We start from the raw sequence: 22,780 nt of genomic DNA on the forward strand, positions 1-22,780 counted from the left end.
CTTCAGTTCTAACGTGACAGAGTTGACCTAATAAATACACTCGGCACTGTTGGGAACATTAACAATACGAATACAAGTCACTTCTTCATCTTCACAGAATATAACACTACCCGTCAGCCCCAGAACGAAATATACCAACCAAGTCCAAAGAAAAGATAAGGTAAAAAATTCTTGGTCCGGCCGCGCGGAACCCTTGAGTGCATTACTGCCATAAACAGTTTCAAATATCATAGTACAGTCTTTCAAAAGTTGATTATCCTCCGCAGAGTTCCATTTAGGGAGGGTTCAAGCCCAAACTAAAAAATATTTTAGGCTCTTTTCAAGCCCTATTTTCGGGAAAAGATTTTCTTTTCAATTTTGACTTGAAAACGGGGTCCCCGTGTTGCAAGGACTTAAGGATAACTTTCAAGTTGATAAAAAAAAATATGTTCCTTTTTTGGGGAATCTGGATAAGGTGGGAGGGCATGTCCCTAAACTAGAACTATTTCTGTATACTTGGGTCTCTGTGTCCCATTATCTTACACTTCCAAAGATTCAAGCTGTGCAAAAAGCGGAAAGTTAGTAATTTATGTCCCAAGTCGGACGCTCGTTTTCAGGGGAAACAAAATTTTTTTTTTTTCTTTCTTCATAGAGGTCCCATTTGCCCAAGGACTTAAAAAAATATAAATTCGAGGTGAGCAGATGTAAAAGTTTTGGTCCTTTTTCAGAACCCGTTTTTGGAGCCTGTGTCCCTAAACAAAGTATTATTTTTGTGGAATAGGTTCCTTTTGGCACAAGGACTAGTGGCTGTAAATTTCAAACGGATCAAGGGCGGTAAAATTCTTGGCCTATTTACGAGCATCCTAACACGCTCCTCCTTTCAATAAAAGGCTTGCTCTACTGAGTCAAGGAAATGATCCAAAAAACATTCGATCCAGTCGGACACCCACAGTGAAATTTGATCTCCCTCCCTTCCTGTATAAGAACTATGAGAAAAGAGTTCAATTTACATAATTTATGGCCCTTGCCAAGAGTGGGTAGGGGTCATGTAATCCCCAGAGGCAATCGGGTCTTTCAATTTCTCTTAAAAAATGGCTTTCCCTTTCAGATTTTTGAATTGATATCATTATTATTATTATTATCTATTACCCGTCAAAAAAAAAAGGTACAAAAGACGGAGGATCACTAAAAAAGAAAAAACACAAACAACAACTCAATTATACACTGCACTGCAGGTCCGTAACATATTTTATTTTTTAAACTCCCAAGTACTGAACAAATATAAGCAATATGAACATCGTTGCATCAAGCCGCAATTGGTAAAAAATTAAACCAAATAATCCTCAGTGAATTAAAAATATACAGTAGATAGTCATATCAACTAGTCTAAATATTACATGAGCCGGTAAAACAACTAAACGAAACTTTCGTCCGCTTGTCTTGAATTCATATCACTCTCAACAAATGGTTCATTTACTCAGATATGAATACAAATTAGAAACAAGGAAATTAATCAATCACGGATTTTTTTTACTTCATCACATAAAACAGAATGCTTAAAAGAATGGATAATTAATAAACGGTTAAATTATTAGTAATATACGCAATATATTATCAGAGAAAAATTGACACCAAGATTGAGAATAACCAGCGTCACATAAATTGGACTCATACGAAAAGAGACTAAATCATCACTCAATAATTGCAACAATTAGAATGTTAATGCAATTACAGCTGACTTAATTAAATAAGCAACCGACGATAAAATTATAAACTCTCACTTCCTAGATTTAATTCAGGAAAGGCTTTCCCCATTTTTAATTAAGTCTTTATTTATTTGTAACCCGTCAACAACAAAAGGAAAACAGACCGAGTATAAACGAAAGAAAAAAGAAAGGAAAAAGGCACTAGGGCTAACAAAATTAAATGGACAGCCATTCACTGCCGTAGCAAACGGTACCAAGGGTGGGAAGAAACTTTCTCGTTTTACCGTTTAATTTGTTCAATTATAGCTGCCGTCGGGTCCGCAATTTTAACATTTTTAACAAGGTGCGAATTTCTTGTCCAAAGCGGGAGCCGCAACAAGAACTTCTTATGCTTAAAAAACGCGGATCTCAGCTTTCTTTTCTCTGGCTCGTCAAAAATACTCCAAAATGGGCTTAGATACAGGAAATGGGGAAGGGATACTGCGTTATAAAGTCGAGCCAGAATTAAACGGTCGAAACGGATTTTAGATGAAACTACTCTATTGTAAGCAAAAGCCAGGCGTTTACGGAGATGATCAATAAGAAGGGAGCGGGTAGTTTTGAGATACTTTCCAATTGGTAAACCAAGGTAAATAATTTTTGGGACAAGGGCTACAGACAGTTCTCCCAGCCTCACAGACGAGACCTCTTCCTGGCACCAGTTGAACAAAAGAATCTCCGACTTCTGTGGGTTAAATTCAAGGCCGATGCGACTGTAATTTTACAGTAGTGTGGAGAAGGTGGTCTCGGTACCTGCGACTGTGCGGCTGGGGTTCAGAATGTCATCGGCATAGGCTATAATTGTAACGTCTATGCCGTGAGCTAAGCATGTTCTCTCGATACTAGACTGTGGCTCAATATTACAATTATTAAAGGCACAAGGAGATGTGACTGATCCTTGTCGAGCACCCTTTTTTACTAGGACTACAGGATTTCCTCCGTAGGAAACGATCACGTCGGATGCATATTCAGTGAGGGCTCGACCATGGCCAGGAAGTAGGAGTTCAGCCTGTAGGTGGTCATACATGTCTTTACTGGGTAGTTGGATGTCCTTCTGTACACCTCTCTTTCCCATATCCAGAATGAGTTGGTCATGGGAAGTGAGTCGTAGGCACGACGGACGTCATGTAGACCTATAACACAATGAATTCCTTCGATTCATCAGCGTCAATCAAGACTGAAGCCAAGCAGAAATGGCGTGGCCACAACCAAGACCCTTCTGGAGCCCAAACTGGGAAGGGGGAGTCCAGCAATTTTCCTGGATTTCATCAATGACCAAAAGTTCGAAGACTTTGCAAAGCGTTGGTGCCAGTGTGGTTGGTCTGAACGAAGGACATTCTGAAGTACTTTTTCCTTTCTTCGGAACTGGTCTAAGGGACCCAGTACTGGATGCCGATGGTACGAGTCAAGTGGTAAAGATCATCTGAAAGAGAAGAGTTAGGTATCCCATGAAAGTTGGGCTGCAATGGCTATGGTGAAGGGCGGATACACGGTCAATGCCAGCCGACTTATTCTTTTTCAACCGTCGGATCGCGGACGCCACTTGTGATTGGGTAACTAGGAAATATGTATCTGGAATTGATGAGAGGAGGGATGAAAGCTTTTCTTGAACAGAAATGTTAAGATCCTCTTATGGGGCTGAAAAAGCATCAAGGTACTAGTTTATTCATGTTAAAGATAGGATATCTGACTCGGGACCCGTTGACTCCTTCTTATCCAACATTTTCCATAACATATTAGGATTTTTAATTACTTTTTCAGAAAGCTCGGATTTCAACTGCGCGCGGTGACGAGCAAGTTCCTTCCCAAACTTACGCTTAGGTGCAACTCTGATCCCTTTAACTACTCCTGAGCGGGGTGTACCACATTCTTTCCATATCCCGTGCCAGAAGGTAGCTCGGTCGCATACTAATTGTAACAAAGGGTTACAAGACCATCCCTTTCTTGAGTTCCTTGTTTGACACGAGACTTAGGCACTTCCTGAGATCCGGCAAACAGAAGAACATGGGTCAGCTCGGCGTAATAAATATTAAGACGTAGACGCGCATCTCTTTCATCACGATGAGAGAATTTCATTAGTAGGTCAAACGGTACGCGAATTTTTGACAGAACAAGATCACACGAATTTTTAAACTTTTCTTTATCAATTTTACGCCGAACCGTAACCTTATGTCACCTCTGAGTGAATCCCGAAGAATTATTCGCAGCGGAAAACGAGGTAGGCCTACTGATAATACACTGAGCTCGGAAATGATCCGAAGTGAAACTATTCGGGAGGACAAGAACCTCACGTACTGGCAAAGAACTAGAGCTAACAATATGGTCTAGATTGGACGTGGATATTGGGACATGAACCAGATTGGTGGATATACGAAAAGTCCTGGTTTTTCCGGTGAACAGTAAAACGGTTCTCAAGTATTAGAATGCACTCATTCCCTATTAGAATGCAACACCGACTGTTTTGGGCACTAGTATTAACTTCTAAATTACAATTAAAGTAACCCATAATTATGCACTTAAGGGACTCGCACTCGGCTTTCTTAAGACAACGGGCTAGTTTGGCACCACTTATAACAAAAGCACTACCAGATTTGTCGTCACGGTAATCCGTTGGAAGATACACATTTATAACTAGCAGATCATCTAGTCTAGTTAAAAGAAAATTGTCGCTGTTATCGGATACTTCGCACGCGAGACGATTGCTAACCAACGTGGCAATGCCGTCAGACGGACGGCCCAGCGGAGATGAACGTTTTGCAGGCACGGAGAACACAGAGTAGGACGGCCAGAGATTTAGGAGGTTTAGATCAGCTTCAGTGACGAAATGTTCTTGCAGGCATATCACATTATATTTGTTTACAAACTGGTCAACCACAAGTGACTGCTCGGAAAAAATTCCGTTTATATCCCAAGAGAGCAGTGAAATGTCAGAGATTTCGTTATTCAGCATGTTTATGAGTTTTCTTTTGCTGGTTTTCCGGACACTTCACGCTATAGCAGGTATGACCCGCTTTCTTGCACGAAACACAAAACATAACACGAGTACACTTTTCTGCATCGTTCTTTTTGGAGACGTGGTCAGACGAGCACAGAGGGCTATTGGTGCACTCGGCAGCTAGGTGACCTTGGTTGGCACGATTAGCAACGACGGGGTAAGAAACGGATGGGCAGTCTTTCGTAATAGATCTTCATATAGTCCTTGAGAAATTTATCCAAATCCGATCGACAACTGAAAAATACCTTCAACATACGGGAACTGCCAAGCTGTTCAGACTTTGTAGCTTTGGGGATCAGTGCAGTTAGCTCATCCGCTGATACGTCAGAGGGGACTCGTTTCGCTACAGCAATGTAGTTAGGACTCTTTATGGCAGCAGAAATCTGCGACTGGTTGGTCTCGATTGACTCAACAATAGTTTCGGCTGTGTCTTTCGAACGAACCACTAGTTTCCAGACCGATGTGACTTTCCTTAACTCAGATATGTCACTAGTATCCACACATACAGAATCAACAAATCTCTTCCTAGCACTCGGGGTATCAAGCGACTCGGGCAACTTTTTCAGGACGATTGTATTGGAGGGCTTATCAGGCTGATTTGAGGTGATTGGCCATTCAATGGGTTTGTTGGCATTAATAGCAAAATGGTGCTTGATAACTCGAGACAATTCATTCACCTTAATAGCTACGGTTGCTGCAGTAGCTTCACTTGTAGCTGGGACTGAGCAGGGAATATAAATAACAAAGGTCGGCAATTTGGTCTTCTTGACATGAACTTGGTGAATCCATCTGCAAATGTCCGTAAAATTTTCTTCATATTTTGCCTGAATTTTACAGCATGTTGTAAACTGCATTAGTTGATGGAACGGTCTTTTTACTTCTAGAATTTCTTCTGGTGTGAAAACGTTGATGCCTGTATCAACTATCCCCTCCAGTTTTTCTCTTCTATCCAGCATACAAAATTCAGCAAAGTATCCAAGAGCCGTTTTTCCTTTGTTTTCGTCGATAACCCGGAAATGATACAGTAGGCTACTGTCGACGCACCTTATGAAAGGGTTGATAATTGCTTGCAAGATTTGGCTAGTAAAGTTTTATTTTAGTAGCCTCCAATCGATAACACTGAGCTGTAATAATTGCCCCCAGGGGAAATAACACCGGTCAAAATAGTCAAACCATAGATAAGCCGATTATAAAAAATCTTCAAACAAGTGTCCACTGGGAAATTACTCACAATGTAAAACAGGGTTTTATACAAAAAAAGAGTTCTTTACACCACACGCTCAAGATCAAGACATTACATGGGTTATGGGAGACGGGTAGCAAAAAAAGGATATGGGAGGGGGCTGTTTCCTCTCCAATTAGTTCCGACGTAAAAAACCCCTTCCATAAAAAGTGGTCGGGGAAACTCTTTACGTTATAAGTTATAACGCTTTACAGACAGCATTTTTAACAACAACAACCACACAGAGGATGATTGCAAGTGTTTTACGTACCAATTACCTTTAGGTAATTCCTGCTCAAAGCATTTGAGCTGGAAATTCTATAAGAGAAAAGGAAACAGAATTACTACTAACGAGCCATTGCAGCACCATGTAACCTAAGGTCAATACGGCTACCCACACTCCATGTCAGTCTATTCAAAACTTGACTCTTTACCTCTTCCAATAGAATTCAAATTCTTTTAAATCCATTCTTATGACCTCTTCCCAACACATTTGGGGACGTCTTATTTTTTTTTTTTTTTTTTTTTTTTTTATTGCACATGGATGGCCAAAAAAGACCAAAGCTGGGTGTAGTTTATTTCCCCAAATATCAGTATCTTTAACAAATGTTTGACCCGTTTTCAGAGGAATTTTCAACACCCATGGTCGTCAATTTGTGGACAATAGTTTGTTCGTATTTATGTAGAGTAACTAATGAAAAGTTTTTTGAGGAGTTTTTCTGCTATGTATTTGAATTTTCAATTGTGTGTTTGGTGTCCTTTCTTTTATATTCGGTGATTACTCCGCCTATTGTATCTATTTTTTGACAGGGAATAAATGAATAATAATAATAACTAATCTTTGGCAATCAGTCATCCTTCATCCGTAAAATAATCGCCATAGCCATATCAACCTTTCTTTCACCATAGCCCAAGAAAGTGGGATAGAACCAAATTTTTACCATAGCTTGCTCTTTGACCTCTGGTCAGTCAAAAGGGTACCTAGTTCTATACGTAGACAGTCCTCTGGAAAACATTAAACAAATCTTCCTTTGCCTTTCGAAGCGTCCACGTTTCAGAAAGATACTGCAAACTGTCATTTCCGTAGCTTCCAATATTATAATCTTGAATTGCCAGCATATCTTCTTGTTCTTCCACACTCGTTTCAACTGTGAAAGAACACCCTGGAACTTGGCTACTCTACTTTTTACATTTTCACCGCATCCACAATCTTTACTAATAACAATACTACCCACGTGAGTAAAGCTATCCACTTGTTCAGTGTTCTCGTTGACCAACATAGCCTCTTCACCTTCTTTTACTCCTTGTCTAAGCGAGTTATTCTTCTTAAAATTTAGTTTTCAAACCTATTCCTGCACCCTGAGCTCTCAAAGGTTCCAAAAATTCTTTCATTTTGCTAACATTTTATCCCGCAAACTCAAATCATAAGCATAATACAAGTCTAAGAAAGTATAAACTTCCCATCTAATCCCATGCTCTCCCAATTCCATAGCCTTTGACGTGTTCCTTAGAAAAAGTTCATCAAAATAATCCATTCAAACTGGGATATGAACACAACCCTTCTTAACTCGTGACTTCACCAAAACAGCTACTAACTTTACTTTCTACCTTAACCACAGAAGCATTGTTCAAGTAAATAGCGCTAATCACACTAATATACTTATCTGGCATACCATATAAGAATAGAACCTTCACTAGAGCTCTTCTATCAGCCATATAAAATGGCTGTTCATGGTCTATAAAACTGGGATCTCAAACTTTATTTATAGTCAGCTTCCTGTTGCAAAAGCTCAAAAAGCAACAGTATTCCCAAGAATTGATTTGAACACTGCGCAAAGATTGTTGATGACTGTGATTGGCAAAAAAAAAGCAAAATAATACTAAACAACTTTCAAGGAGCATTATGAACAAACCAATTAAAGAAATTCCGGAGTCCACTGAGAACAAGCTTATAAGAAGATTATTTTTTTTTAATATTTGGTGTATAGACGGATGAGAGGCAATGACACTGCTGGAAATACAGTTATATTAGTATAACTGTATGTCAATAGAGTCGATACACTGCACTTCCACAGACATGCAGTCGTATACGGCAGTATTATTAAGGTTTTAAATTCAAATAGAGGACAAACTTTTTATAAATAGTGCTTAAAACTTACACCGCTGTTAGTAAAACTTTGCAAGCTATTGACAATTGTATTGGAACAGAAAAACATTTTAGAATTATAAATGATCTGATATATAGCAAGCAAGTGGATATTTGGATTGATAGGGCGGCTGGAATGGTTGTAAGAGTTAAGGGAGCGGATGAATTGAGTGGGAGGAAATTTTGCCGTCCTTTCTGCCATTTTGCCGTCTTTTAGAACTATAAGGTAGCTAAATGGGTTCTTTGAAAGATAATTTTTCCGTTGGACAGTAGATTAAAGATAATAAATCATGCTAAGAACCATTCATTACAAGCATGACTTATAAGACTAGCCACTGAAGATCTGGCTTAGGGCTATTTACACCAGATACTGCACACAGAAGTCAAGTGGCTATTAACTGGAATCCTTATAACCAGATTGTTCGGATAAAAAATGCACAGCTAGTCCTATATGCAGAAAATTCTGTCATCCAACGACTAACTGATTCTAATTTCAGCCTAAATTGGGATATCTCTTTCTCAAATCTCTTTCTTCTCCTTTAGATTATGACTTGCCATGAGTCGGTAAAAAATCTTATCTTTTCTCTAAAAATCAAATGAAATAAGTATTTTTCTTCAAGAGAAGAAGGACCACAAAAGAGAAAATAGAAGGTCAGCTAAAAATGCATGTATTTTTCAAAGTACGCGGTGTAAGCAGAGACCTCTCTAACTTTGCTTGGTCACAGAATTCGTCAAGAAAAGTGGTTCCAACCTACGAACCATACATCCTTGAAAGTGCTATTGCCCACTTGCAAGGTTTAGAAAGAAGCCAAATCGATCGTTTCCTGGCATCGACCCTGATTATATCAACAAATAGTCGATGAGGGACAGCAAGAAAAAACAAAAAACCCACTGGAATGGTGAATGAAACTTTACAAAATCTGCTTGGGGTCAGCTTGGCAGCATTTAAAAAAAAAGATATCGGGATGGAAGCTAGGAAGAGTTTCGGTCTTTCTAGGTGCACTTCATTAAACAATATTGATTAAAAAATAACAATTAAAAACAAACAATACTGATTGAAATTGATAAGAAAATCTCCAGGAACAAAATGGATGATAATGACATGGAAAATTGAAATGAAATACTAAAACAAAATCCTTTTAACATTTCACTAACCGAAGTTAAGACAACCGTGTATTCAATTAGCACTGATTTTCATCTTTTCCAATAAATTTTTTATTTCGAATGATGGCCACTGAATGATAGCTGTATACTTATTTTTTAGTTTTTTTACCCCGACAAGGGTAACAACAGCAAAAAGAGTATGAGGACCACTGCTCCATACCTTTGATATAAAGTGCTGTCTTATCTTCATTAAGTTTATACTCTTCATTTCATAGTGTGATAAAATTTTGTTTACCAATATCAGGTGTGACTCGCACAAGCATTGCTTTGAGTCGAAATTATCATGTTAATTGTTTCTTTGGTCATTTATTTAAAAATAAAAGGTTGTTTGATTGATTGATACTATCTAAATTACACATTTGCTCTAGATTCAATTTAGCACATTTTCCACATCAAGGGAATTAAATAGGCAAATTCTGACTTGCAGAGAGGTCTTGAACAAAAATCTACCAATCGAAGTATTCAATTTGATACCCTTTCAATAAGGAGGAAGCATTCTGCACAAATACCTGCTAGGTAAAGCGGGATAACTGAGAAATGGTCCCTCAAATTTCGCAAAATAACCAGCCGTTATAAAATCCTTCAAAAATGTCGTATATTGCTTAAAAGCTTGGCTTTGCATCTGATTACAATTGATCTGGTTGAGATTTCGTAAAGGACTCAGAGGTCCCCGGGCACCATGACGGAACACTATCAAGGCTCCAATAAACTTGAATCCATTGAATGAGTCATTGTTTTTAGCAGGACAGCCTACAATATACAAAACCCAATAAGAACATACAAATGCATTAATCGAGAAATGAAGTACTGGAACGAAGAAAGTTAATAATTTCTGTAAAATCCATAAGACTGATAGCAAGAGCAAAAGAGAGAGTTAACCAAAAATACTGAGAGACAACCACACATTACAACCAAATCCCAAGATTTTATTTTTATCCTTGTGGTTTTATTCTGATTTTTCTGGCACCCTTTTCCGTTCTTCTTTCTTTTTTTACTCTTTTTTGTTAAAATAATGTTGCCAATTCGGTCAATCAGTCGTAGCTTACATACCAAATTAACAACAATAAAAATAATGGTTTTTGATAAACATAAAGAGCGAATTGAAACTTAAAACAAACAAAAATCAACTGCCTTCAACCCGTTCAGTATCTATCTGTAAAATTGGCATAAAAATCTTTGATAAAGGCTAGATTCCTTTTTTTTACGTTCTTGTAAGACTAACCCTTTACTATAAGCGCAAAACAAAAAAATAGCACTGCAATTGCTGTAAAACTATCGATCAATCAATCGATTTTATTTCGAAAAGCTTTACAAGGTTGTGAAACGATAATTGTCATAAAAAGATAACGCATTAAACATATAACAATTACAGCCATAGCCATCAGCCATCATCATACAAATTTACACATAGCTAAACAGAAAATTTTAAATAAATAATGAACCACGCAATAAAATAAACAGTCAAAGTATAGCTTAAAATATCTAAAATTTTAACATTCTGAAAAAAAAAATCTGAGGGAAACCAACTAAAGTTAATAAAACATTTGAAATCCAAATTAGTTTAAAAAAAACAAAATTCAAATAAAAAAAAAATAACATTAAAATCAACAATGAATAAAAATAATAAACTAAAACAAATATAAATGTAAAAATTTTTACGAGGGAGCGTAGCATTAAAAACCATGACGAACGAGGGAAAAAAACTATTGCATAAACGCATATGTCGTGCTGTTGCCGGCTGAATTTCAGGAATCGGTTCAGCTACTTGTTACGGGGCCCATCCCCGGGAAGGCGCCCCCTGCCACTGGGCACAGCTTTTTGAAACCATTTTAGCGTCTGATGAAGGCAAACAACAACAATTTCGGGAGTGACTATTTCAAACAAGGTACCCTCTTTAACTGATTGTTCGCCAGCTCTATCTGCTGATTCGTTTTCACTAATTTCATTTTGCCGAGGAATCCACTGGATAGCAACTTGGTGTCTTTCATTTTCAGAAAGTGCTACCATCTCCTTATATGCAAACGCTCCATGCTACTTGAGGATTCAGTTTTTTAAACTGTGTTGAGCATTTGAATAGCGAAACGGTTCAAATTCACAGCACCCTTCCGATTTTCAAGACCCCATAGAACAGAATTAGAACTGTAGATCATCCAGTTTTAACAAGGCTGTTTTTGCTTTCCATCCCCCCCCTGGTTGCAATTTTTATTGTAGCACTGAAAAACAGTAATGCCTGTCCAGCGAAGTGGCCCCCTTTCATGAGCCCCTTTGCAACAGGGAAATCTAGCTTTTTGAAACTGTATTTTAGCATCTGAGAAAGGTGGAAAAATAAAGCTTTTCGTTACTAAAAGCATTGTTCAAAAGACGGTACAGGTTCTGAACCATCGATATGGATGGTCTCTCCGTGTTCATACCCTCATCATATATAATTACTACTTAGTTCTAAAAGAGGTAGAAGGCGAAGGAGCATGCACCGAAAAACACCATTATTTTGGGTCGCCTACCTTCACTAGCATTCTTTTTTTAGACTTTTGTTTTCACAAGAAAAAAACACTACTTTGTCTTTAGCTTTTTAATTTTCTTTCAGAAACCTCAAGTCTACCGTTGCTCTTAGTTCAGAATGCTCACTCAAGTTCAAAGACTCTGGTAACGACTTCAAGTCTGCCGTTACCCGTTGCCTCTAGATCTCACTCAGGTTTGACTACAGAGACGCTACCTAGAACCACCACCGAGGATAACGAGCTGTCACTACCGACTTTTTCCCATGACTACAATACAGACGTTGTTGAAGTGCAATAGTCTGATCACTTGACAGGATGGTCGAGGGAAGATATAAAAACCATGATGCAGTAGACGTAGACGACACAGCCAAGCAGCAGTACTACCTCCTCGCTTGATGCCGGCATCGCACCCTCATCTGACTTTGGTTTCGGAGTAATACTCAAAGAAAGAAACCAACTATCGTCGGAAGAAATCGCTTTTTTCTCTACGAAAGACGGAAGCCAAAGAACCAAGCCTAATTTCCAACTTCAATACAAGGGCAAAAGGGGAGTGAAGTTACTTGTCTACTTAATATGGAGCTCCTTGCCCGGTATCCCTGGCTTCTGGTGAGCCGTCACCAAGAGCCCGAGGGACATTGTCTGAGCCATGCCACCAATCTTTCGTACTCGAGATAGTTTCCGTCCCGATTCTACGGAATGCGTAAGATTTCGTACGAGATACAATTTCTCAAATCAACTCGAGTACCGAACGAACATGACTTCTGAAGAAACATCTGGTGTCTGACAATGCTAGAGCAGAGACCCTCATTGGTCTTTGTACCAAAAGATTTGTAGAGAGGCGTGAGTTAATTGTTCAGTTTTGGGATTCCTTCTTGTCGATTATTTCTGCTCTGCAGGAGACGGAAGACTGGCAGAACCGGGAGGCCAGCAGTAAAGCATATTTACTGCGTTCATGCATTGAGAAATCGGAGACGTTGATCATTGCGACTCTTAATCAATGTATAAGTAACACAAGAGGAAATGCAAACCCGTACAGAAACCGAGTTTTGGTCTCTCTGTACAGAAATAAAGAAAATACCAGAAAAAAAAACTGATACTGCCAAAAAAGTCGTCCAACAATGCATAGCCTCGCGCACTGTCCACCAAAAAGGAGTACCGAATATAGATCCCGAAAGTTACTATAGCATGGTGGTATTCATCCCAGCCCTGGATTCTATGCTACTTGATTTCACGGAAAGATTTGGCTCCCATTTTGCTAATGCTGCAAAACTGTCATTATTAATCCCAACAGTTGTCCATAACAAGATCTGGGCTGATCTCAAGGAAAGCTGCAAGAAGTACAATGACCTTCTCAGTGGTACATAGACTTGAAAATGGAATTCCAGATCTGGAAGACCCACTGGTTAAACATTGCAACAGAGAAACCAAAGACGGCCTTTTCGGCTCTCAACACGTATCAGGAGCAGATTTTCTCAAACATCTTTGTTTTGCTCACAATCCTCGCGACAATTCCAGTGTCAACAGGCGAGACAAAAAGAATGTTCTGCAAAGTCGACAGGACGTGTTCTGCAGTGAGAAGCACAATATCCGAGGAAATGTTGGAGCCACTATTGTTTATGCAAACATATAGGAACGAACTACCGAAAACAGAATATGTCGTTGATTCGTTTGCCATCAGAAATGCTCGGACACTGAATTTGCCCTTTTCTTTCTTTTTTGTTTAATTTTGTTTTTACTTTAATTTTCAGTCTTTGAAATTCATAATGAACAACATTTAAAGTGTGGTCTAGGTTGTTGTTAAAGACATGACTCGAACATATCTAATAGACATGTTCCCGTTTTGCTGGGTATCATGATCACTCACTGAAACGTTCTGTCAGACTAGTTTCTAGGTCGTTTCACATTAGCATCACCCACATTCACACAAAAAGACTGGTTTGACGAAAGCGATATCAAAACCCCCACCTAGCATTGGGTTCGAGTCATATTGACACCGTTGGTCCAGTGCCCCCTCCCCAAATAAACGAATTACTTTAGATCTGCCTTCGACCCCCCCCCTAGGAATTTCCAAGACATCGGCATGTCCTAGATAGAGGCTAGAAATTCAGCTCAATGAGAAAAAAAAATTTACTAGACCTCGTCCCCTGGCTCAACTAGAGGCAATTTTATACCAGAAACTTTTGCGGTAGAATAATCAATAACTTCTCAGTCTTCCTTGGTGATCAGATGAATGGTTTAGGAATCCAGAAAGGCCAAATGGACAAATATGTAGAAGATTGTTTTTGTTTTGCGGGGACAACACTTTGGTCGTCTTAAGTCTTTTATCATTTCTATGCCACGGATTTCAGCTTGCTAGGAGAAAAAGATAAGGGTCAATCACATTTTGGAAAGCTCTGCATAATTTTTTCCCGAGACAAAGACGAAAAGTTTTAGATTGTCCTCGAGCCACAGCCGGCAGTTTGTCAGTCTTTAGCTTCTTCAAGCCATGTTCTACTTTTGAGTTGAAAGCTCTGTTCAAACAAGCAAACAGGCACTAATTTCAAATTGAAGTTTTAAGTGTTGCCAAGTCATTAAAATCTAAGGAGAAGATTTTTTTATTTTATTTTTAATTAGGATACAAGCCCCCTCCCCCTAACTAGTGCCCCTGGAAGTTAGACTAAAACCTAGAATTGTTTAAGATTCATACTGGTTCCCTGGCTCCATTGCAGTTTGCTGTGAATTAAATGTTTCATAGTTGAAGCATTTACAATTTTTTCAAAGATTTTACTGATTATTGAAGTGATGCTATTGGGAAGATAATTCGCAACATTGTTCCTATTTCCACCCTTGTGCACAGGCGTACTATTTACTTTTCGCCAATGTTGAGGAACTTGTTTGGTTTTCAATGCTTTTAGAACAGTTTTTTCAAAAGGAGGGCAAGCTCTGCATGGGCGTCTTTCAAAGTCCAAGGGTGAATTCTGCCAGGACCAGCCTACTTATTAGGATTCAGTCTTTTATTTCAGAGAGATAGAGAGAGAAACAAACAAATAATGATAACTTGATAGTCGTTTTTTAGATGCGTGCTAGTCGCACAGCTAGTCATACTGCAAGTGACCCTCCAACCACGTTCAACTCCTGAAAAGAGCAATTTCAATTTTCAAATTGGATGATTGCCTTCTCCCAAGCTTTTACTGCCAACCCTTCTCTAGAAGTTATATCAAACAAATGTATATCATATCAAAGGAAATTGTAATAGAAAAAAAAAGAAAATTCTGGCTGTTTTCACATTGAACCTGAAATTGTAACACTGAAAATACTTAAGGGGTCAATAAACAAGAGAATTGCTACTGTTTTTGAGGCTTATTTAAATCACAAGGTATTATTGAGGGGAAAAAAAACAGTGGGAAGGATCTGGAATGGGCACCTTAAACGATAGTATTATTGAAGTTTAGGAGTTTGAAGTAGAGTTATATTGCCTCACATCTATGGGAGGCAATTATAAGGTAAAGATGTAAGGATACTAGTTATCTTATATGAAAGATTTTTTTAAATAGTACGCTGAGAATATAGCAGACTCAATTTTCTAAGAATCAGAATCAGAAAAGAAAAATTGTTGTACAATCTGAAACAAAAGAGATTTTATCATGTCATACCACTAGTGCTAAATAAACAAAACATAATCAAAGCATGTAGAACAGCTTACTTGCTGGTTTTATCGGTTCACAATGAAATGAAAAAGGTGAAGAATCATCCATATGAAACCTGGTGCATGAGCAAAACTTAGCTTCATTTGCTTTTTTGTGGATTGCTGCCTCTGCCGTGACTTCACTATTATGAGCATAAACATCAATAGAACCTGAGATTTGTAAGATAACCAATACTAGAAATAATAAGAATAGTTTTAATGGAATAACTAAAAACCAGTCATCTTTTTATTGGAGAAATGCTACTTTAAAAGATATATCCCCTAACTGGTTAGAATTAGGATACTTTCAGCAAGACCGGGCGTTTTCCGCCTCACTTGACATTCCAAATTCAGTTGTTACCTGGGACTGGAACTAGAATGTACAGGCAACATTAAAAAAAAAGAAAACCCTACCCGAATTAAAGTGATCATTTTATCTATTTCTTGTAAATAAATTTCAACCTAGCCTTTAGTTAAGTTAGATTGAGTTTTAACCTAAACTGTTGTTTTGACTAATGAACAATAAAGTCTACTGGAAAACTCAGTCATGATCCTTTTTTTATTCTGCAGTAAAACGGGATGAAATTGGACAAAAACTTAAAGCATGCAGGTGGTGAGCCAAGAATATATTTGTTTTTTAAGAATAACTTGTAGAAGTTTTTTAGTCATAATTTTTTGTTGGCTACATCAATTGTCTGCATTCATGTCATAAAGAAACAAATATGAAAGGACAATATGATACTTCTTCAAAACCACCTTAAGATAATTGTCAAAATTAAATTGAAATAAATATCTGTATACACTAAAACTATTTTATGCAGCAACTACTTAACTTGCAGGTTTAGGACACTAAAAAGGTTACAAACCAATGCCTCAGATGGATTAGAAGTCTAGAAGTCATATCTTCTATTCTCTAGTGTTCAAAGAATAACTTGTAAGCGGTAAGGCTAGGAGAAGAAATCAACAAGTGTTTCAAAGGACAAATTTAAAAACAAGATAAGGATGATCCCTTCAGCTTAGCTGATTTTATAGGTTAATAATAACGACTTTTCTTTGAGTTGATATTCTGAAGCATCCACTTAAAGATTAATCAATATTCTCCAGATTACAATAATTTAATCTTAGAAATTTAGTAGAAAAGGAACCCGCTAACATCTTATCACTTTATTTTTATTGCATATATATGGATATTGCAAACCTAAGAATAGGTTACAATACTACAAGAGTGAAAAAGTACAATATTACAAGAACATTATCTTGCGTATTATTTAACCCTATACAATGATGAATACTGCAATCCATAAATACATATATAAACATTTCTTTTAGCTAACAAAAAATGAAAATTTTCAAGAAAAAAAGTTTTACAAAGAAAAGCAAAGAGGTAAATTAAACCTAAGAATGAGCAGAAATAAGGTCATACATTCAGCTTAATAAACTAGAAATTACTATGAGCTGGATAGATCAAACCTATAACAAACAGAAGCTAAAATGAATAATAAAATCGAATATAAAATAATAGACACTACTAAAGATAAATAAATGAGACCTAAAACGAACAGAATTTATATGAATAATCAAGTGAAACTCAAAATTAACAGAAATTACCACATACAAGAGTGGGTTATAGCCCCCAGATCCTCTGGAGGCCATTACACTATTTGCACTTTAAGGAAAAGAATTTGTATCACAAGCAGTGGTAGTCCTGTCAGAATTTTTTATTATTATGAAACTATCCACTTCTCCTCACCCAAAACTCTGAAGTGGTGTCATTCAGCACACAATCCTCAGTCCTAGCCTCTTAAACTTTTATATAAATGATACCCCATTTGTCCCATTAACCCTTATCACTCTTTATGCAGATTCATAACTAGTGGGTAAGGTTAGAGCAGCCCTAAGCCTCTAATCCATACAAAGAGACATTAACAGTCTTGGATGTTAGGCTGACACATTCAAAGTGGGCAAATGCAAAGAGGTAAATTCTGTCAAACACAATCAGTGCCACAAGTTTTACCTTCAAGTTAATCCTCAGTCTGCAGTTTCTAAGGAAGGAGATCTTGGAATCATTACTGATCATAAACTGAAATTCCGAACACAAGCCAAGACTCCATCATCTTCTTTGTTACATTATATCTCTTGGTTTCAAAAATAGCACAATTTCAAGCTGCTTCCATTGATTGTTCACACAAACATAAAAGTACTGGTACACCCTTCACTTGAGGTTGCAATGTCCTTGGCATTCAGAATTTTCAAAAAGGATATAAATGCCCTGTGAATGGTAGAGCTTAGGCAACCAAGATGACCGGTGAACTGCAGATAGTGGTTTACAAGAAAAACCATGTTATTGATCTGAACAAGTATCTTCAAATGTAAAGATTAGTGATTTGGTACAAAACTCCATTCCTAAACTTCCACACTGCATACTACACAGAATTCTTACTTTTCCTATTTATTGGATTTTCAAAGCAACCTCCAACATAGCTCCCCCCCCCCCCCTTTAAGGCCTGGATAAACTCATACTTTATTTGCAAAAAAAAATCTTTCTAATCGACATCGTTTGGCATCAGACACAAACTATTGATGAAAAGCAAGTGCAAAAATATTATAAATTAACAAAATCAGCAAGCTTTTGGATATAACCCAGACTTTTGCAGCACAGTTAGTGGCACCGAGAGCATTGCAACTTTACTCCTCCATGCACACCAATCTGCTGCAATGAGGTGGACCTCATCAACAGTATTGTCAGTCATTTTTTGAAGCTTCTCTGGGCTGCCCTTCTATCTGGTCAGAGGTCTGTCCTTGGGGTTAACCAACCATGCAACAGAGCGTTAAACTCCCAAACATCATTCAAGCAGAGCCTGGTGGTAGCACCTGAAGGATGTACCCAAGCTATCTGAGAGTTCACTGGGCAATCTGGGAAGAACATAGCGATTGGTATGTAGTGGCAAGACACCTTTTTTAGTCATGCAATTGTACCATCAAAGTCCCTTTATTTGATGAAGTTACTTTTCTTTGTCTGACAGACATCTATCGTTTTCAAAATGACGGATTGGAGGGTCCATATATTGGTTGCATAGAAAAGGCTTTGCAATAGAGTTACCAGTTCTGTTTCTATAGACCTTCATGCATCTTTTCTCAACTATCTGAGAAAAGATAGTTGTGAAATTAGCAAAAACTTCAACATGGGCTCCATAAAATGAGAAGTCTAGGAGCATAGCCAGGCACGGCAATTCTATCTCCATTAGCTTTGTTTTTGCCACTTTAGATTAAGCCTGACTTTTTCAGCATCTTGCAGCAGGATATTTAGAGCAACCATCAGCTATTATATGGAGTCAGCAACATGCACTCCAAATTCAACTGCAAGCAATCAGCTGTTCAAGTCATGACATGATCTATTACAGAGCTCAAATATTCATGGGCAACAGAACACCTAGTTGCACACCACCTTCGACGGTAAATACCATGATCTGCTTTCCATTAACTTGAACACAGCTCTTGGTCTCATCAAGTAATTGAGACCAAAGAATTGTAATAGCAGCAATTATTATGCTTGGAACAAGCATTGAATAGTATATTTCTTTTTTCCCATCTTGCAGCATAAATTTACCAACTTTGAATAAAGCCTTGGTATTAGTTTGAATTTTAATTAATAAAACAGAAATCCGATAGAAAAAAAGAAAAATAATCACTCGATCCCCTATTCGGTGTTCATCAAAATATAATAATTACTGTTTTTGCTATCACATTTCACTCCCCCCCCCCGCCTACACCTGATGGGGTCAGATATAGCTCATGGCTATATGCAAAAGTTTGGTGATTTTGTGGGTTTGTTAATATTTTTTTTGAGTGGCTTCATAATGCCAAATACAGACAATTAAATTTTTTTTTAGCCAAAATTCTATATATGGACTTTATCTATATTTGTCCCACTGGGGAGGGGGTTGGCATAGGACACAGTTTGCAACGGCGCTGTTTATTATACTTAAATGGAACACCTTAAACCTTAGTTCCTCCAACGCCATCCAGGGCGCCTAGGGCATCAGTGAGATTTCGCCATTCTTCTCGAAGCTGGGCAGCAGCTAATACATCCGCCCAGTCTGGCACAATAGCAGTGTTTATTGTTGCTCGGTCTTTTTCGTACGTCCGGCGTAGGGTATACATCAGCCTGCCTCTGCGTCTTGAGGCCCCTGGATTCTATTGGAACGTCATCTTCGGTAATCTACTATCCGGCATGCGTAATACTTGACTTTGACTTTACTCAATTTAAACACACAAATAAAACACAACTCCAGGAACTGATCAATGATCCCTAGGGCCTAAATGTAGTCCCTGGAGAACTCGAATATTCATACAAATACTATCACTAATTATTGAAAAACAACAAATTGACAAACAAACAAACTTTGGAAAAAAAAAAAAGACTGATCAATGATCTCTAGGGCGTAAATGTAATCCCTGGAGAGATCGAATATTCATACAAATACTATCACTATGTATTGACAAGCAACAAATTGACAAACAAACAATTTATGTTTGTTAAAACATAAAAACTATTTATTTGTACTACTAAAAAGAAGATGTTTCTTATAATTATATTTAAATGACGAAACTGAAATAGAATCTTTTACTTCCAACGGAATACTGTTCCATAACTTCACTCCAACGTATTTGATAGTAAAGCCTGCTCTTTGCGTGTGACAAATATCTAGGATAAGAGAAAAATGTGTAGATGACGACGTTGGATAAGCATGATAATATGTCGATAAATGAAAAAGGACAAGTTGTGTTAGTCCTGGGGGTGCTAGATTATTCAAGTATTTTACAGCTCTATTTTGTAAGACTTGAATTCTCTTTAAATTATAACAAAAAGAATTAGCCCAAACGTAACAACTACAATGGATATAAGGATAAACAAGAGTAAAATAAAGGGTTTGCAAAACTTTTTGCGGAAAGAAATTTGTATATCTATGAAAAATACCAACTGCTCTTGCAATTTTTATAGATTTTTAATTTACACGCTCTTTAAATGGCAGTAATTCATTAATCATTCCCACTCAATATTAACATTTTGGAACCCTACATAATAAATGTCCATCAGCTGTTCAAGATAGTTCAGTGTTTACATTTTTAATAGTAGAAAAAATCATGTAATTTGTTTTTTTAACATTAATCAATAAACGGTTACTCCTCGAATATTTCATTAGATCATTCAACACGCTCTCCATGGTCTTAAAAAGGGTTTCAACACTTACAGCTCGGAATAATAAAATTGTATCATCTGCGAATGATATTGTCAAACAATCTTTCATAAAATTTCTTATATCCACGGTATAAATGAGGTAAAGGAGTGGCCCTAAAATAGACTCCAGCGGAATTCCGAAAGTTATAAGGTGCTCTCGCGATCTTTTTGGTCCAACTATAGCCACCTGTAACCTATTTGATAGATATGATTCGATCCAACTAACAATCCACGGTGGAAATTTATAATTCTTTAACTTTATAACTAAAAGGTTATGGTTTACTGTATCAAATGCTTTCGACAGGTCAATAAATAAAGCTGGGTTATAAAAACCCTTATCTACAAAATATTTCACTTTACAAATACAATGGGTAATAGCGTGACCTGTCGAATGCCCCTTCCAAAATCCATATTCGCTAGGTTGTATTATTTCAATTTCCTCCGCAATTTCACTTATTTTATCATGTATTATTTTTTCAAAAATCTTCGAAGTAACTGGTAAAACTGAAATAGGGCGGTAATTATTTATCTCTTCCTTATTTCCATATTTATATAAAGGTATAACGCGATTGTTCCTTAGACATTTTGGAAAGAATCCCTTTTGAAAAGACAAACTGATTAAAAAAGTCAAAATATTCGATATAATTCGTAAAACATGTTTTAGAACCAGTTTCGACGGATGATCAACTCCAGAAATCTATGACGGACCCAAAGAAGTCACTATCTTCTCCAAATCATTTGTGGAAACTAGTTCAAAAAAAAAAATACTTCCATTATTATAAAAATTTGAAGAAATTTTACTTCCGTCTTCTATGTCAATATCATTATCAAATAGTGATGAAATATTTTGACTAATTTCAGTAACAAATTTACAAAAACTATCAGCAATAGATTGATAATTTCCTATTATTTCCCCATTCGGGTTAACTATCTCCTTAGGGATCTCATTATCTTTATGTTTATTTGGCCTCAAAATTCGATTAATAATTTTCCATGTTGAAAATACATCATTCTTCACAAGTTCAAAGGCATTAAAAAAATAATTCTTCTTAGCATCTCGTTTTTTCTTATTGACAACATTTCGATAACTATCATAAATATATCGATTTTCATTCGACTGTTTCTTCAACATTCTACTATAAAGCTTGTTTCTTAATTTTATCATGTTTTGTAATTCCTTTGTTAACCACGGAGGTTTAAAATTATTTTTCTTCCTCGATCTCTTCTCACGTGGTTCCTCAATCTCACAACACTTGTGAATTACTTCACGAATCTTATCAAAAAACAAAACATAAACTACTTCAAGGTCATTCTGACTCAAAACATTGCTCCATTCTTGTTTTCTTAAATGATCTTTTAATTTATTTAAATTTGGTTCATTAAAAACAAATATTTTCTCTTCAATTTTATGCTGTACATTTGGATATGATGATAAATCGCTAAACGAAACTGCTACAAATGCAAGGAGATGATCCGAACCTGGCGCAATTAGCACATTTGGTGATTTCAGCCGGTCACAAATATCTTCACTAATTAATATGTTATCAATAAGTGTGGCTGTGCGTTCTGTAATTCGTGTCGGGATGTTAATCGACGGGAAAAAACTAAATAATAGCATAGTTGTTAAAAATTCCACATTCATATTATTTCCTAGCTCCAATAAATTATGGTTGAAATCTCCCATTAGCATACACGGCTTTTTACACGACCCTAAATTCTGACAAAGATTCTCAAAATGCTGAGACATTTCCGTGGGGTTAGAACTAGGCGTCCTGTAAATAATAGCAATCAATATTTCGACATCATACTTTTTTACATTAACAACAAAAGACTCAAACCGACCTTCAACCCAGACACATAAAGTATCTTCTACAATTACAGAAATATCATTCCGCACGTAAATTCCTAATCCACCTTTCCGCATCTGCGTTCTATTTTTATAATAAAATGAATAACCTCCTAGTGAATACAAACTTAAAGGAGGAATTTCACTCAAGAAAGTCTCAGTTAGTGATATTACATCAAAACAAAGATTACTTTCATTAACTGTGGTAAATAGTGTATCAAACGCAGTTTCAAGCCCCTGACAATTATACGTGGCTATGATAAAATCACTCGATTATTTGAT

General features: G+C 37.1%; 1 protein-coding gene across 1 annotated transcript in view; it reads right to left on the reverse strand.

The window, feature by feature from the left end:
- LOC148956496 (2-phosphoxylose phosphatase 1) overlaps nucleotides 1-22,780 on the reverse strand; it is an 86,729-nt gene that overhangs the window by 37,265 nt on the left and 26,684 nt on the right. Inside the window, exons 2-3 of the mRNA XM_089108372.1 lie at nucleotides 15,432-15,608; nucleotides 9,761-10,001 (exon numbers count right to left, since the gene is read on the reverse strand). Coding sequence (XP_088964498.1) covers nucleotides 9,761-10,001; nucleotides 15,432-15,608 — 418 coding nt within the window. The remainder of the gene's footprint in view (nucleotides 1-9,760; nucleotides 10,002-15,431; nucleotides 15,609-22,780) is intronic.

The sequence above is a fragment of the Artemia sp. Qi Xiang Cuo genome, chromosome 1 (genome assembly GCF_049724085.1).
Source record: "Artemia sp. Qi Xiang Cuo chromosome 1, ASM4972408v1, whole genome shotgun sequence".
In the NCBI taxonomy this organism is placed as follows: Eukaryota; Metazoa; Arthropoda; class Branchiopoda; order Anostraca; family Artemiidae; genus Artemia; species Artemia sp. Qi Xiang Cuo.